General features: G+C 39.2%; 1 protein-coding gene across 4 annotated transcripts in view; it reads right to left on the minus strand.

The window, feature by feature from the left end:
* MED13L (mediator complex subunit 13L) overlaps nucleotides 1–17,084 on the minus strand; it is a 389,999-nt gene that overhangs the window by 45,063 nt on the left and 327,852 nt on the right. For 3 of the 4 annotated variants that reach the window (XM_050924289.1, XM_050924287.1, XM_050924291.1), the window contains 4 exons: nucleotides 11,894–12,099; nucleotides 7,682–8,628; nucleotides 6,748–6,927; nucleotides 4,873–5,096 (listed from right to left, as the gene is read on the minus strand). In XM_050924289.1, the coding sequence (XP_050780246.1) occupies nucleotides 4,873–5,096; nucleotides 6,748–6,927; nucleotides 7,682–8,628; nucleotides 11,894–12,099 (1,557 nt within the window). The remainder of the gene's footprint in view (nucleotides 1–4,872; nucleotides 5,097–6,747; nucleotides 6,928–7,681; nucleotides 8,629–11,893; nucleotides 12,100–17,084) is intronic. The other variant, XM_050924288.1, reaches the window with a different exon arrangement.

Below are 17,084 nucleotides of genomic sequence, written 5' to 3' on the forward strand. Positions count from 1 at the left end.
AAAAAATGAAAACCTACAGCCCTATGAGGAGAAAAACGGAAGGACAGGGATAAAGTACTAACACTAACTATTCTAACTGAAAACTAAAACTAAGGGAAACAATGCTACTCAGAAAGCTGCGAGGCGCTGCTAGCTGCTCCGACTCGAATCAATGGTGGTAGAGAAGGAACAGCATCAGTTAACCACCTGAAGCAGTGTGAGACGGGGACCGCGCATGTGTACTGCTACCATAATTCTCCCATTACGAGCACAGGGGCGCACGGACACCTAAGGTGGAGCACCCACAGGGACATCACTCAAAGAAGCAGCACCAGTTTATTTAACTAAGGGCCTTTTATTGCATGAGCTCTGACTGCTAAGGAGTACTGCATCCTAGTGGATAGCGAAAGAATTGCTACTGCTTTAGATTGGAAAACAGGCAGTTGTACTCCAATTAAATAGAGCAGAACCCCATATATCCAATCTAACAGGGACTGGGGCCTGATCGGATAATCAAAAAAATGGATAATCCGGAGAATGGGAAAGTGCAAGGCTGCAGCCCCATCTAATGGCCAGAGGAGAGATTGCCTGCTTCTGGACCTGTGCGCGCTGGTTGTTTGGTTAATACACAGAGCCAGATAATGGAGGGTTGGATAAATGGGGTTCTACTGTGCACTCAGGTCTAAAAGAGAGCCATACTCAGGTGAGTAAAAGGATCCATTTCACTTCCGCAGAAAGTAGGAGATTGACACATTTAAAACTCTTATTAGCCACATAACTGACTCTGTTGGTGCAAAGGTCTAGCAGAGCCCAGGTGACCATCTCCAGAAAAGTTTTTCATATATGATACACAGGGATTAATTCTTGTTGACACAACAGTGTTACTGCAGTCCTTGTACTGGCTATTCTGTGGTATCATCATTCAATCTGAGAAAAACGTGAGTTTCCTAAAAGTTATTTTGGGTTTCTTTTATCTAAGGCAGCTCATATTTTAGATTACTTTGCTCTTACCACAGAAATTAGCAATGGAAAAGAGGTATTTGCTCATCTTATCTATAACTAGTGACCAGTGAAGGACTGTTTCTCACAGCATACAGTATACGCCTTTTCTTTGTCCAATCTATTTGAAACAGCCTAAGTGATGGGGCTTCTATCATTACCCTACATAGATTATTCTCAATGAACATATCTCAATGCTAGCATTCTTTCCTGATCATGTAGTAAAGTAGAACTGTTTGGAGGATAATTTTTTTCATAGGTTTTTAGCGGATGTATCTGCTGTAGCTTGTGGAGGAAATGTTGAATAACTTCATACAGTGGGAGCAGTTCCATTCTGTAGAGGAGCATTTCTTTGAAATTGTAATTAATACCAACTACAGTACTTCTTGTTTTATTGTTGTTCACAAGATCTACACTTGCTCTGGATTGCTTAAGGGTGTGACCTCATTCTCCTCCTAAAACAGAAGCATACTTTAAAACACATGCAATGATTCAGAATATTGGACTGAGCTCCAGGTATGAATATCATGTCCATTCGGAATAGAGTAAGAAATCACCTCTCACTGTGAATTTCTATCTTAAATTTTGAGATTACAAAAATTAAATAGAAATCTCTATGTTTAGAAGACCATGCTTTCTAATGGTTTTTACTTTCTTCCCCTGAAATAAAACGGACTAATAGGGCTTTTTGAAATAGAACAGTCACAGTTTCTACAGCACTACATTAACATTCATTTTTTTTTATTTGAGTGATCTTTTAGCTGACTGCTTACTTTGGGCCATACATTCCTCCTGGGTAAAGAAATGGAAAATCTGCCAGGTCAGATTTCTCAAAAATATGTTCCATCTCTGTCTACCTAATGATTATACTGCAAAGGTGGTGAGAGACAGGGCAGATTATGTGGATAACCCTTACATGAACAAGGTGGAAGATCTGTGGTTGGGACCTAGGCTTTTTGCACATGAATGTTATTTTCAAAAGCATTCAGTGTTGGGTTAGGCCAGGGGTCGGCAACCTTTCAGAAGTGGTGTGCCGAGTCTTCATTTATTCACTCTAATTTAAGGTTTCGCATGCCAGTAATACATTTTAACGTTTTTAGAAGGTCTCTTTCTATAAGTCTATAATATATAACTAAACTATTGTTGTATGTAAAGTAAATAAGGTTTTTAAAATGTTTAAGAAGCTTCATTTAAAATTAAATTAAAATGCAGATCTTATCAGTTTAGTGTGATCCTTGCCCTCGCTTTTCCAGTTTTCCAATGTCTGGCATGAATTTAGATTCTTTAAGCTGCACACAGGGTTCTGAGTGATCAGTTGTTAACTGGCTCCGAGAGGGACAAAGGACAGATTTCATGTGTGAAAATACCTGTTCACACAGGTATGTGGATCCAAATGCTGAAAACACTGCAAATGCAATTTTCTTCAATTAATTAAATTTCACTGTCAGGGATGTCCAGCAGGTCAGAATAAAGGCCCCATGATCTCTCTCAATAGCTTCAAGTGCACTCCACCGATCTTCAAACTTTGATGCCCACAATTCTGAGCTTTTTAGCTGAATGAGCTGCATTTCGAAATCTTCAACACCCATCCACTGAAATACAGACAAAACCAAGTCGCTTTCTCTGAACTTTTCAGGTTTAATTAGAAAAGAAAGCATTGGGCTAAATCGCTGGAAATCTTGTAATCTGTCAGAAAATTCTGATTCCAGTTCTTGCATGTACATTCCAGCCTCATTGATACTGACAGTTCAATGTGTCGATAGCTCTTTTATGTGCTGGAAGTAGCGGAAAGTCAAAGTTTGAATATCCTGAGAAAAAACTATTAGTCTTACAACGAATGCCTTCCAGATTTTATAAAGATCCAGAACCGTTTGCCTTGCACCCTGGAGACAGAGGTTGAGTTCGTTTAGGTGAGCGGTGATGTCAGTTAGAAACATGAGCTTACATCACCATTTGTCATCATCGAGTTCAGGGTATTTTTAGCCATTTTCCAACAAAAAGGCCTTGATTGCATCAAAACAGTTTACAAAGCGCACCAAAACCTTGCCACAACGTAGACACCGAATGCTGCTGTGAAGTGGGATGTCGTTATAAGCACTGTCCATCTCTTCCAGCAGTGCTTGAAACAGTCTGAGAGTCAAGGCAGATCGAGCAACAAGGAAGTTCACAATTCACACTACTGTATTCATCACATTATTAAGCTCTGAATTAGAAATTTTAGCACACAGGTTTTCTTGATGGATGATACAGTCAAATTTGACTGTCGGGTGGCCAATTTGATCTTCAAGTAACTTTGGAAAACAGAAGGGATTTGTAACCATGGCAGGAGCACCATCTGTTGTCACACAAAATATTTTTCTGATGTCAACTCCTCATTCTTCAAAATGGTTTACAAAAGTTTCCGCTGTATCTTCCCCCTTTGTTGTGTCATGCAGGGGTTTTAGGCAACAAAGTTCTTCTTGGATTTCATCAGAAGCACAATAACTTGCAACAACTGCCAAACATGGAATGTCATTTATATCCACGCTCTCATCAACTGCAATGCTAAACACTGCTGTGTCTTTTAATGCAGTCATTACTTTTCGTTAATGTTTTCTACCATTTCACTTACGCGTCTCTCAACTTTTCTGGCAGAGACAGGCAGTTCTTTTATTCTAGATACAATCACATCTTTATTTGGCAAATCAGTGAACAAAACTTCTGGACGGCTGAGAAAAACTTTTTATATATTCCTCATCCGTAGACTGCTTTCCGTTTTTTGCAATGCACTGTACAATCCTGTAACTTCTTTCTTTGGCTTGATTTTTACTTACACTTTACTTACTGCTTTGCTTCTCATAACCTGCTACTGCTTTTTTGATCAATACAGTCCTGTCTGCTTCGTCAAGAAAGGATGGGACTCTGGGTGGCGGGGGCCAGCGGTAGGACCCCAGGCCGGCAGCAGAGCCCCAAGGCCAGTGACCAGGACCCGGGCAGTGTGAGTGCCACTCAAAATCAGCTCACATGCCGCTTTTGGCACGCATGCCATAGGTTGCTGACCCCTGGGTTAGGCTAATGCTGAGTGCTTTTGGAAATCCCATTCACAGGGCCGTTGTACCTGTGCAGCAACAAGATCCTTTATCTGCAAACTACACAACTGAGCTTAATTGTATTGCTGCCACTGGTTCACAGATCACAACTGTACTCATATCACTCCTGATGAGGATCAAAGTGTGTACAAGAGAATGAATCAGTCTTAAATACAGTGGTAAAAGCTCTGCTGCTTTGATTGAGGAACATGTCATTTAGCATGAGTCATCCTTTACTTCTCCCACTCTGGTCTGGCTACTCTCCCTTCATTGCCACAGAGTGGAAAAAGTGTAGTCGTCTCACTCTGCTACCAGACACGTGAGAAGTTACTGCTTGCCTATGCAAGAGGGTCCTGGATACATTTTACGGAAAGTGCTACTTTTCAGATTTTCCTATATTTCAGAGGTATTATATCTCTACTGTCTCCTTGTACGTCTGCATTTTAGGGCATCTTGCTATTAGACTGTTCCTACTGCTCAGCTATTTTCAGCCTTCAGCTGCATATGCCTTGTTTCCTTCGACTTAAACAGCAGCTGCAGGTAAGAGCTGTATCTTAGGGCTGAATCTGGTCTTAGATGGCACTAACATGCAAAAGAATAAGTGCAGCTCTATTAGATGATATTTTTCCCATACTCTGAAAGTGGAGAAAGTCCTCCTAAACTGAAGAGAAAACTATAACAAATTACTATTTAAAACACTTAACTTTTAAACAATTTAAGAGAGCTTATGAAGGAAAGAACATGAACTTAACCCAACTGTGAACATGCTGCTAAAACAGGGACGACAATTATGACTGAACAATTCATAACAGTCCCTCTTTCCTACCTCATATACAGCACTCAAGTCCCTGAAGAAAGTTTTGGCTCCGTCGAGCAAGGCCTCATTTTCTGGACACAGCACAATATAAGCGACATCCCGATGGCCCCCATATGGGTCTAGCAACAGCCTCTCCCAGAACGGCAAGGAGAATGGAGAGATTGTCAGGAAGTCCTTGTCATAACCCACCAGTAAAGTGGGGATTGGAAGAGGCTCAGGAGACTCCTCAGAACCTGATAAGAAAAGAAGAGGGTATTACAGAACTGTCTGGTACAATAGCAAATGAGCTCTTTCTAGCCAAATGTTGTAAATCAGTCATCTCTTGTCATTGAGAGTTTTCAGAAAGCCTGAACCTCCTCTGAGCAGGCAGGATACAGCCACAATACATATTAACAATGTCCTTCCTTCCACAGTCATTTTCCTCAGGTAACGGTACTTAATTACAGGGCAGAAAGATTTATAACATGCTTATGAAGTGCCATAAAATCAGAGGTCAGTCAGTCAAAGCAGAAGAAGCCAATCCAAGCATCACTACTATAATTCCCCAAAAAGATTGCAATAAAATATCTTCCAGTGTACTGTAAGTACACATTCTGCCAGAATTTCAGGGCTTTCTTGAGGACTGAACTTGTGGTCTTGTAAAGGAGTGGTTTCACTCTGCCTAAATGATGATATAACCACATTTCACACATGTCCTTTCAACCTACACAAAAGTGATGACATGAATTCATGGAAACTAAATTAAAGTTTCTTGCTTTAGCTCTTGCTGGTTGTGCAAAATGACCAACTGAAGAAAACCATAGCTCCCAAAGTGGGAAATTAAAGTTTTGATTTCTAAGCAAAGTGGCTAGAGTTAATACAAATTAAAAAAAAAACCCAAAATAGTCACCATCACAAATGAGAGGATTATCATAACAAATCTGAGATCTCACACAAGCAGGTTGTTAGGGATTAAAAGAAATGCTAGTGTAGCCTGCTGTTTCTTGGAGAATGTGAGCCCAAATATACCCTGGCAATTTCCAGAGAAATATAAATGACTGAAAAGTCAGCATTCACCAACCATTACCACAGATATCTACTGTTATAATGCATATGGGAAAATGTGGTCATTTCAGTTACAATGTGTGGTAACTGTTGGCAAATCCTGACTGTTCAATGCTACACTATAGTTACAAATGTTGAAAAAAGGCTGAAGGTACTTGTCATATGGCAGAGTGACACTGGAATGTGATGATAGTTACTGCAGCCTGCCATAGCCAAAAGGGAAATCAGCATTATGGCAAGTGTCAGAGCAGGGAAAGTAGAGAATTGAGGCACTGTGGCAAAACAGAATAAGACTGTGAAAAAAACAGATCAGTAGGAAATTTCACATAAAATGCAGGAAAAATGCATGAAGAGTAAAAATGATGTTTGAAGGTCAGTCATTAATTTGTTCTCACTTCGTACATATTCTGTCAAATATATTTCCAGTTAAAAGTCTCACTTGTAACCAGGAGGTGTTTATTCCAAACATATCAGCAATATGACATTTTAAAACATTTTTAAAATCTTATAACTAGGGCTCTAATTTTATTTAACAGTTTCTATGCTTCATGTTATTCATTGTACTAGCTATGGGTTCAAACCAAAAGCAAATCCACACAGGGATTTTGAACCTCACCAAAGCTTTTGAGGTGTTCAAGGCCCTCTCCAATGTCAGTCATCCTGGAAGGTAGAACCCCCACTGCATTACTCAAGAATATCCTTTAAACATTAAACACAGTAAAAAGCTGTCTGAGGAGACTTTTGTTCTTATGCACTTTCCCTCAAAGAACACATTTAAATGCCCATGTATAAGGAAATACAGCCTTCATCTGAACACTACTGTTCCACAAAAAACGCTACCATATGTTCCCCGTCCTGCCATCTTATGGAACTGCTGCCAGGTGAGGGGACCCTGCACATGTTGGATATTCTCCCAGGTCCTGCCTGTCCGCTTCTTCTGGATGGCATCTTGGAGAAAGGGCTGTAGGGACAGTAGCATGCGCACCACATCCTGGGAGGACAGCATGCTGATATCCAGTACTACAAATGACAAAGAGGTATGAATCATATTTCTGGTGAGGAGAAGGGGGCATAATTTTTTTTGGGCTGTGATTCCTTTATCTTGCCTCTTGTGGTGCCCGTATAGCCTGTGCTCCTCTGTAATTAGTAAAATAGAATTTAAACTGCTTCTTTATTAAACAACATTGTTAGACTAAGCTTTCTCTCAAGTTCATTTCAAAATATCCTTTTGCAAAATGTTATCTAGACTGTAGTGATTTGCTATAAGTTTGTTTAAAGGTGTTAAGCTGCTTAAAGGCTAAAAAATATTGTTCTTTAAGTCAAGCCCATAAAGAACTGTAAATAAACACATATTTCACTTACAAATTTACACTATTTCTAGTTGGCATTGTTTCACAAAGGGCAGCCCCCTTCTGAGGATTGCATACTTATGTTCCAAAAAGATGTGCCACAGTCTCACCAAAGAAAGCTAAAACAAAGTTTGGCCCTCACCCCAAAAAACAAACCAAATCAAAAAAACCTACAGAATTGCTATGAATTTGTGACACTGAAAAGCCCTACCGCATGCTGGAAGGAAGAAGGAAATTTACCAGTATTCTACCTTTGGTTTTAGAAAGCTCTCCAAATTACTTATCTACTCCTGTTCCTCAAGAGTGCATTTTCCCCAATAAAGTTTAAATGATACTGTCTTGCACTGGCAAGTTTAAAATTAAATTGCAAAGGTAACTAAGTTTTTTGAACAAAAGAAAACCAAAACCTTTTCTGTGAACCATACCATTGCTGTGAGGCCAAGAGTGTACAGTAGCACTTCTTACTAGGGCATCATCCACTTTTCCACCAGTGGCATTATCCACATACTGCCTTCCTTGCTCCAGGGCATTGAAGCACTCTATCCAGGAATCATTACTATCTGCTTGCACTCTGTCATAACTCCAGTTCATAAAGGGAAGTGTCTGCCGGTTATTGGAGGACATGTAGTCCAAGCAGCTCAGAGAGGTGAAAGGCTGTGTGTGCTGATTCTGGAGAAGGAGGAGGAGGCTCATAGGGGGTTCCTGGCCCCTCCTGGCTCCCTCTCCCATCTGAGGAAGTGAAGTGGTCTGACACATCATCAACCTCCTCTCTGCAGCCTGGCCAATGTCTGAGGTCTTGCCAAAAATATCCAATTCATCTTCAATAAAAAGCCCAGAGTTGTAACCCAGTTTGCGGTTCATAATTGCACTAAATCCACATGTGCAGCGGTACTGGTCCTCATTAGATGAATCTGGGATGTACAGCCCTACATCTGCACCTTTAATATTCATGTTACACGCACATATACAACAGCTATCAAAGTTGCGATCTTTAAAGATGTTCAGCACAGAGTCTGAAAGAATCAGAGTGACATACAGGCTGTGGGCTTCTGGGATTGGCTGGACAGTGGGTGGCTCCACAGAATTAAGCGGTCGTGTTGTAGAAGGGGTAGAAGCTGGTGAACCTTGGTCTGTGCTGTCATATTTTACAGATCCTTGCCCGCTGGCAGTGCCCCCACCTCTAGGAGTCCTTGGGGTTCTGGGTGTGCGTGGTGTAGGGACGGAGAAGCGGGGAGTTGCTGGGGATGGCAGTACTCCTGCCCCACTATTGCTGGCAGGGGCAGCACTGTTTAATGTCACTGGTGTATTCATTTGGGGAGTGTTCATCTGAAGATAGTCTTGATCTGCGAGGCTCCCAACACTAGGCACATTGCTGCAAAAAAATACAGGAAGATGATGAATAGTCAAAAGGTTCACTGTAGACAGGACTCAGATGCAGTAGCTATATAATGACCACAATAAAGGGACAGCACCTTCAAACATTCCTCTCATATCATTATATCCAAGAGTTTCTCTTCTTTCTGCCTAATCTTTCAAGGTCTCATCAGCAAACATAGAGTTTACTACACTCGCCGAGAGTGTAGTAAAAAGGAAAAAACAAAACAAAACAGAAAACATCCCCTCATGCTGTTTTAAAGATTACAAGCTAAAAGTCTGTTATGACCTGAAATTAAATAATTGATGTGACTTCAATATTTTCAGTACTTTGGAGGGGTGGGGGAATTATTTCAGTGAGTTCACCATGCAATTGTCTCTAAAGAAATCTACGGTCCAAAGTGTAAAAATTAGGGACATGAAATTTCATATAGTTGTACAGCATTGTAAACTCCATTTAGAAATAATTAGCTTTACTGTCTATATGTTTTAAAATGTCTGCAGTAAATCATTAACTTCAGTACTCCTTGATACAAATAATGTATCTGATTCTTCTTGGTTAAATTGTAATGTTTCCTTGGTGGTACCCAGCTGACAAAAGTGTTTCACATACAATAAAGGCAGCCTTTATCTAGCCCTACATAGCTTACAGCACAAAAATAACACTTGCTATTACAGACTCCTGGTCCACATGAGCTGAAGGTGGTATTTCTAGGTCAGCATTTGTCATCACACTCCTTATTAGTAACAGTTTTGCCATTATCTGCTTAATTTCAGGGACCAGAATGTGGTCATATATCCCCACAAGAGATCTCTTTTCTTTGGAGTGACATATTACAGTAAGAAACAGATAATTTTGTCATTAGGCTTCATATTAAGGACAACATAACTGCTCAAACAAATACGGTCTTTGTAAGATTTCTCTTCCCAAGAGCTAATGAAACATTCTTCTAGAAATGTATTCCTTAAGGGCAGCACATAAAACATAAGAACACAACCAGTTTCTTGATGAAGGAGCGGAAACATATGGATTTTTTACATTTGTGTGTTCTTACTGTGTGTTTTATGTGTTATTTTAAAAAGAATATTATTTTAAGGATCACATTTCACTACAACTTGAAAAGAAACTGTAGTAAAGACCTGATCCTTTAGAATCATTTTGTTGTCTTTAACTGACCTATGCCCAAGTCAAAGGTAGGAAAAAATGGACAAAGGTTGCTAAGAGTTGTGAATCTGAGGCACAGTGAATACCTTAGACAAATGACAAAGCGTGACCTAGAAATCTTGATTGGCAATCACCACTTTACTAAAAACCTGCAGTAATCAGGGTGCAGTAATTATCTTCACTCTAACTGGATTACACAGAAAATAAAAGATTTTTTTCAACAAATACCTGCAATTAACAATCAGCTCAGTCCTGGTTACTATTAGAAGCGGTTACTATTAGAGAAAACCTGAGAAGTCATTTGCTCCTTAGGTGGTATTGAAGGTTTGTAATTTCTTTTTTGCACTTCTTTTGAGAGCACTGAAGATCCTTTGGCGCTGAAGAAGGCCTGATTTCAAGGATTTAAGGATTGATATAAAGATGCAAGTCACTTCCTCTATAAATACATTCACTGTAGCAGGAGACTCTTCTACTATATAAATTATAGCTTTTGCGAGGTTTATGTATTAAATGGTTTACATTCTTGCTAGGTTTCAAGATCTGCAGCAATGGATTTCTTCCATAAACAGTGATAACTTTTGAAAAATATGCTAGGGATGCAAATTTCTCATTTAACTTAATTTAATGGCAAACTTGCAGCTGGGGCACAGCGCCACTACACCTTATAGTGGAAAGAAGCACAGCATTTTCAGAATATATAGGACTAGGAATCACCGAGCACATTAAACTGACAACTTATGTGAACGGTTCAGAAGAAACAAGAGGATCCCAAAGAAGAGTTGTGTCCTCCCACAAAACTAAAACAGGGTGAAATTCATCCTTGTTCAAAGGGACATCAGAGGCCTACACACCACATAAGTCACACTCAGCCATCAATAGATGTATATCATTTATGTTGGCCATCTGCACAGGAGTGAATGTAACCACAGCGACTGAGGTACAAAGTGAGTATTGAAGAGCGTGTCTTTGGGGCACAAATAAATTAAACATACAAGCTTTACCACTATCAATGATGCAATGGTCCATTACTTCAAGATCCATTCTATTCCATGAGACAAGCGCCAGATCCTCAGCTGACTAGTTGGGTGTCCATAGGTACTCCCTCTCCACCTCCCTTTTATTTGATTTTTTTATTTTAAAAGGAACTTTACAAAAAACAGCCACAGACACTAGCAGAATTCGGATACATATATTTCAATGAGCTGAATAAATTAAAGGGAATAACTACCAAGAACAATTGAAGTATTAAAAATCCTGAAGATAGGAGTTCAATGTCAGCTCAAAGTAACTATCAAAGTAATGTTTTGATCTTCTAAATCATGCACTGCAGATGGACTGGAGGACACATTTTTGTTTTATCAACATCCAAAGATAAGTACTTCTTTCCATCTACCATTTATCATAGTTTCACTGGAAAGCACTATGCAATTTCAATTTTATAAACCGTCTCCTAAAGTTTACATCTCATTCAATGACCTGGTATTTCCTTTGCAGTATAAATGAACATGTGTACCTTCCCTGTCAAATATTACTTTCGTTTATATTTCATACAGGCAGATATTTTCTCTCTACTACTCACACAGCACACAGCCATTACAAGTATGCAACTTTTTTGTCTGCCTCCTTCTTTGATGTTAACTAAAACTCAAGAGAGAAGTAGATGATATGCCTTTTTACAATTAAAAGGCAAATCACATTTGACATCTACCATTTCCTCCCGCAAAGAAGGTAAAGTAATGACTAAATAGTCACCCTTAAAATCCATCATTAAATCTAATACCTGGAGATTAACTGCATGAGCAGCCTTCTTTAACATTTCTACTTTATGTTGAATTACAACGTTTTTGCCTGGATAATTATTTAAAATTGATCAACTCAAATGTCATTTATTCCTGCTCCAGCTATCAAAAATGTTTCTGACTTTATAAAGCAATGAAAGTTTAAGCAGGTTTAAAATAATGCCGTAATTAGGCTTGCTCCTAATTTTATCATATTGCTTAAAAAGAGGAAAAACCACCAGCATGCTGAGTGTCCATTTATTACATATCTGGATCTGGGCATAATGAATGTCATCGTCTGTTGCAATGCTTATACTTACTTGTAGCCATCTCTGATGAAAGTGGCTGCAGGTGGCATGGGGAGTTGTTCAATTTTAGGAGGAATCGCCCAAGAGGGCCTGAACATGCAGGCATCCGGTATCTTCAGAGGTAGCAGGCACTGGCTTGGCAGTATCTTCAATGGAGCAAACATAGAAGAGCCCACAAAAGGTTGAAATGATGGAACTTTGTGCACATACGAAAAATCCTGTAAAACCAAAGTGATTTTAGTATTTAGAGCTACATAGAAAAGTCAATCTTTATATTAAAATATATTTTTTAGGGAAAATTAATTATACTAATTTGAAGCACATAACACTGCACTTTTTCTCATAATGAAATATCTACTCACTTTATGAACATTTAGGGACTGATCCCAGAGACTACAAGGGGATTTGGCTCAGAACCTAAATTACACACACACACACACACACACCCCAGAACTGTAATGAGTGTAAAAAGATTAGGCTTCTAGAGCAGATTGTGACTGCTCTAAGGAAGAACTTTATACTAGATGGTTAGAAAGTCAACACCACATCCTGGGCACTATCATAATCCAAATAATAATAATAATAATAATGGTGAACAGAGTAACCATTAACCACTGGCACCATACCATAGTACAGCCACCTTGGGCTCACTAGCAACCATTACACTTCTGTTTTGTTTGGTTAAGGGAAACAATAACTAGGACTTCAGCCAGTTATTCCAGATCTTCTTGAGACAGAGTCTGTCTTCCTCTTCCTCTGTGATTGGAAAACATCTAGCATCTGGGGGAAACTACTGAAGTGTATATAGTAGAAATTCTAGAAAACTTAGTTTTTAATGTCTTACCACAGTCCCAGCATCCTCATAGATTCCAAGGCCAGAAGGGCCACTGTGATAATCTAGTCTGATGTCCTGTATAACACAAGCCAGAAAACTTCCCCAAACTAATTCCTAGGGCACATCTTTTAGAAAGAACATCCAGTCTTCATCTGAAACTTGCCAGTGATGGAGAAATCCACCACAACCCTTGGTAAATTGTTCCACTGGTGAATTCCTGTCACGGTTAAAAGTGTATTGCTTTATTTCCAGTCCAAATTTGTCTAGCTTCAACTTCCAGCCATCGAATTGTTATACCTTTCTCTGCTAGACTGAACAGCCTATTATCAAACATTTGTTCCCCATATAAATACTTATAGACTGTATTCAAGTCATCCCTTAACCTTCTCTGTGTTATGATAAATAGACTGAGCTCTTTGTATCTATCATGATAAGGCAGGTTTTCAAATACTTCAATCATTCTTGTGGCTCTTCTTTGACCACTCTTCAGTTTATTAACATCCTTCCTGAATTCTGGACACCAGAACTGTACATACTATTCCAGCAGAAGCTGCATCAGTGCCAAGTACAGAGTGTAAAATAACATTCCTCCTCCTACTCAATATTCCACTGTTATGCATTCAATGATCACATTAGCTGTCTGGCCACAGCATTGCACTGGGAGTTCAAGTTCAGCTGATTATCCACCACAACCCCCAAACCTTTTTCAGAGTTACTGCTTCCCAGTGTAAACTTGTCCATCCTCTAAGTATGGCCCACATTCTTTATTCCAATGTGTATGCTTTTACATATAGCTGTATTAAAACGCATAGTGTTTGCTTGTGCCCAGCTTACCCAAGTGGTCCAGATTGCTCTGTATCAGTGCCCTGTCCTCTTCATTGTTTATAACTCCCCCAACTTTTGTATCATCTTCAGACTTTATCAGTCAGGATTTTGTGTTTTCTTCCATTGATAAAAATATTATATAGTGTAAAGCCAAGAACTATTTCATGCAGGACCCCACTAGAAACATACCTGCTTGATGATGATTCCCTATGAACAACATTTTGAGACCTATCAGTTAGTCAAAATGTCATGCAGCACCAAGTAAAATGCTCAACAGAAATCTAGGTATATGATACCAACATTATTATCTTTATCAAATTTTTAATTCACCCCCCAAAAAGATATCAAGTTAGTTTCATGGGACCTATTTTCCATAAACCCACATTGACTATACTAATTATATTACCCTCAATTAATTCTTTATTAATCTAATCCCATATCACATGCTCCATTATCTTGCCTGGATCAATGTTAGACTGACAGGCCTATAATTATTTGGGCCATCCTCTTTACCCTTTTAAATACTGGCATAACATTAGCTTTCTTCCTGTCTTCTGGAACTTCTCCAGTGTTCCAAGACTTATTGAAAATCAATAAGCTCTTCTGCCTTCTCTGTTAAAACTCCTGGATGCAAGTTATCTAGACCTGCTGATTTTAAACTGTAACTTTACTAGCTATTGTTTAACATCCTCCTGACATACAAGTGGAATTATCATCATTATATGATATGAGTACATCAACCATTTTCCCCCAAATACAGAACAGAAGTATTTATTGAACACTTCTGCTTTTCTCTGATTATTGATAATTCTACCATTTCCATCTAGTCATGGACCACTATTATTGTTAGGATTTTCTGTGTACCGCATGTACTTAAAACAGTCCTACTTACTTTCTTTAACTCTGCCAGCCATAGATTTCACCGTGTCCTTTCGCTTCCCTTCCCAGTGCTTCCTTAAAGTTTCAGAAGATGAAGCATAACAGGATTCCTACCTTTGGCACTCAAAACTCAGCACAAGAAACCTACTTGCATTTTTGTAAAAATGAGTTACAGTGAGGTTAGGTGCTAGATTCCTATTAATGTGTATGAGCAGCAGCTGCTTAAATGCAGAACTCTATGCACAATTATATATATGTTTCAATACTCTTTAAATCTTCATTAGACATATCTAAAATATCTTCAGTATGAATGAGTCTCTAAAATATATATTTTTTCTAATCTCTCTTTTAGCTCATCAGACTATGATCTTGATCCAGATTTCCTTCCTGTCCAAAGATTAACTAATTTTGTTTTGACATACAGAAAAATATTTGAAGTGGAGTTAAAAACAAATAAGGTCTGTGACAACTGGAAGAAATAGCTTTTTCATTATTTGTATGCAGCACACCTAATTAATAACCAGTATACTGAAATACATGTCTTTTCAGTTTCTAAAATGCTGCTAAAACTGATAGAAAAGAAAGACAGAGAGAGAGATAGAGATTGCGAACTGTATAATTATACATTAGAAGAACGTGGACACCTAGTACAAACATGCCTTTTTTATTATACCCACACTGCGAGGGCAACGAGTCCCATCAGGCTAGGGTAGTATTTGTTTTTCCCATTAAGTCAGGCAAAGTGATACTGTATGCTGGAAAGAGCAATTCACTCCCAAAAAGCATGTGTTTAGATTAGGCCAAGGGCAAGTTTCTTTGGCAATTTACTGTCTATTAAGGATTCTCTGAAAGCAGGGACTATGTACAAAGCTGGGCATATTATTTTTCCCTTCTCCTTGCTATTGCCTGTTGGTAATCAATGCTGTTTAGGAACAGGAGGGGAAGTGACCTCGGGGAATGTCAGAAGGATTGCCCATGGTAAAAGGTGTGGCTACCTGGAGATCAGCTCCCTAGAGAGTTCATGGGTTTACTAAGATAATTTTTTCATTAGGAAATTTAAAAAAATCCACTATTTTAGTTGCCCTGGGGAGAACACCAGTAGGAGTCCTAGTGTAGACAAAACTGCAGCAGTTTCCAAGGTTTTTATCACCATAGCAATTAAACCTAATGTTAGAAGCTGATCTTTAATTGGCATGGGGCAATGTCTCCAGAACCCATTGGAGCCTGCAGTATGGCTCCTGCTGGTGCACTATCAAGACAGCTCAACTAGTGGCAGCATCAGTGCAATTTTTTTTTCCAATGTGAGAGACCATCTTAGCTCTGAGTTAATAGCAGTCCTATTTTTGCTTTCTCCTTTTTCCCCTGAGACTGGGCATTCTTCTATCTCCTTTGTAAAATTCTTACCAGGTTGTTCCCTCAAATTACAATTTTGGTCTTCAGAATGGAAAAAGGGAAAGAAAAAAAAGACTGCTACTCATATACACTTCTTTAAGAGTGGAATTAAATTCAATCTGGTTGAAAGCCTGTAAACTAGGTTAAAAAGCAAATAAACGTTACCTGTTTAAGGTAAATGGCTGATTTTACTGAGAAGCACCATCCCTGGCCATAAAGGAAAGCAGTTAAGTATGTGCTTATGTATATTTCTGTTCAATAAAGCAGTAAGCATTTGCTTAACTTTAAGCATGTTCTTACGTCCCACTGTCTTCACTGAGACTTAAGCATATACTTAAGTACTTGCCAGAACTGGGCTTGGGCCTACATTATGTACTCTGCAAAAAAGTTCATGCAGTTGTGACTGGGCAACTGGGAGCAACTCTCAGAGACAGACTGCCCATTTTCATCTTATGATATTCTAGCAACAGTTGCCAAGTAATTCTGTGGGGTTTTCTTTTACACAATTTTGCTGCTGCTATTGGGGGAGGGTATGTTCAATAAAATTTACTATCATAGTTATTTCGTTATGGAAATTGTCTAAGTTTCTTCAAATAAATAAATTATGCAGCAGCAGGGTTTTTTAAAAATATCCTAGTGAAAGACAGAGAATTAATAACCCTGGAGATTGAAGCCCTCTATTTAGCCAAAAACAAATATGCTACTTAATATTGTCACAGTTACCAGATCAACTGCACCTCTGACCTCTCCTGCTCTTGTTGAGTGCTTTCCACTCCTATCTCAGGTCTTTAGCTATCACTTGTCTCCAGGTGGAAACATGCAACTCCCCCACTTTCAAATTAGGCCCTGGATTGCAGTCCCCTGGTACTAACTGTGATTTCAGCAGGTCTGATTTATAGCCAATATCTGCAGGTCTCTTCTCTTCTTTGGGAGCAATAACAGGGTAAGCAGTGACCAACCTGCCTCCTTGAGGCAAAATCCCCATGTGGATAAAGGTTAAACACCTGGCAGAGCTAGTTATGCATATAACCATTTTCCACGTGAGGACTCTGGTAGGTCTACAGACTCTTCTGCAGACTCCCTCCCTGTCAATGCTCACTGACAACTTCTTGGACAGCCCCTGGCAACTTGCCCTCCTTTGCAGAAATCAAGTAACTTTTTAACTGTTTGCAGCCTTTTCATTTCTTAACTCCCCACTCTGGCAAAACAAGATTTGCAACTCAATGGAGCCAGGTTCCTTGAAGACAACAGCTTCTCCTACTGTCTTTCAAG

The sequence above is a fragment of the Gopherus flavomarginatus genome, chromosome 15, assembly GCF_025201925.1.
Source record: "Gopherus flavomarginatus isolate rGopFla2 chromosome 15, rGopFla2.mat.asm, whole genome shotgun sequence".
In the NCBI taxonomy this organism is placed as follows: domain Eukaryota; kingdom Metazoa; phylum Chordata; order Testudines; family Testudinidae; genus Gopherus; species Gopherus flavomarginatus.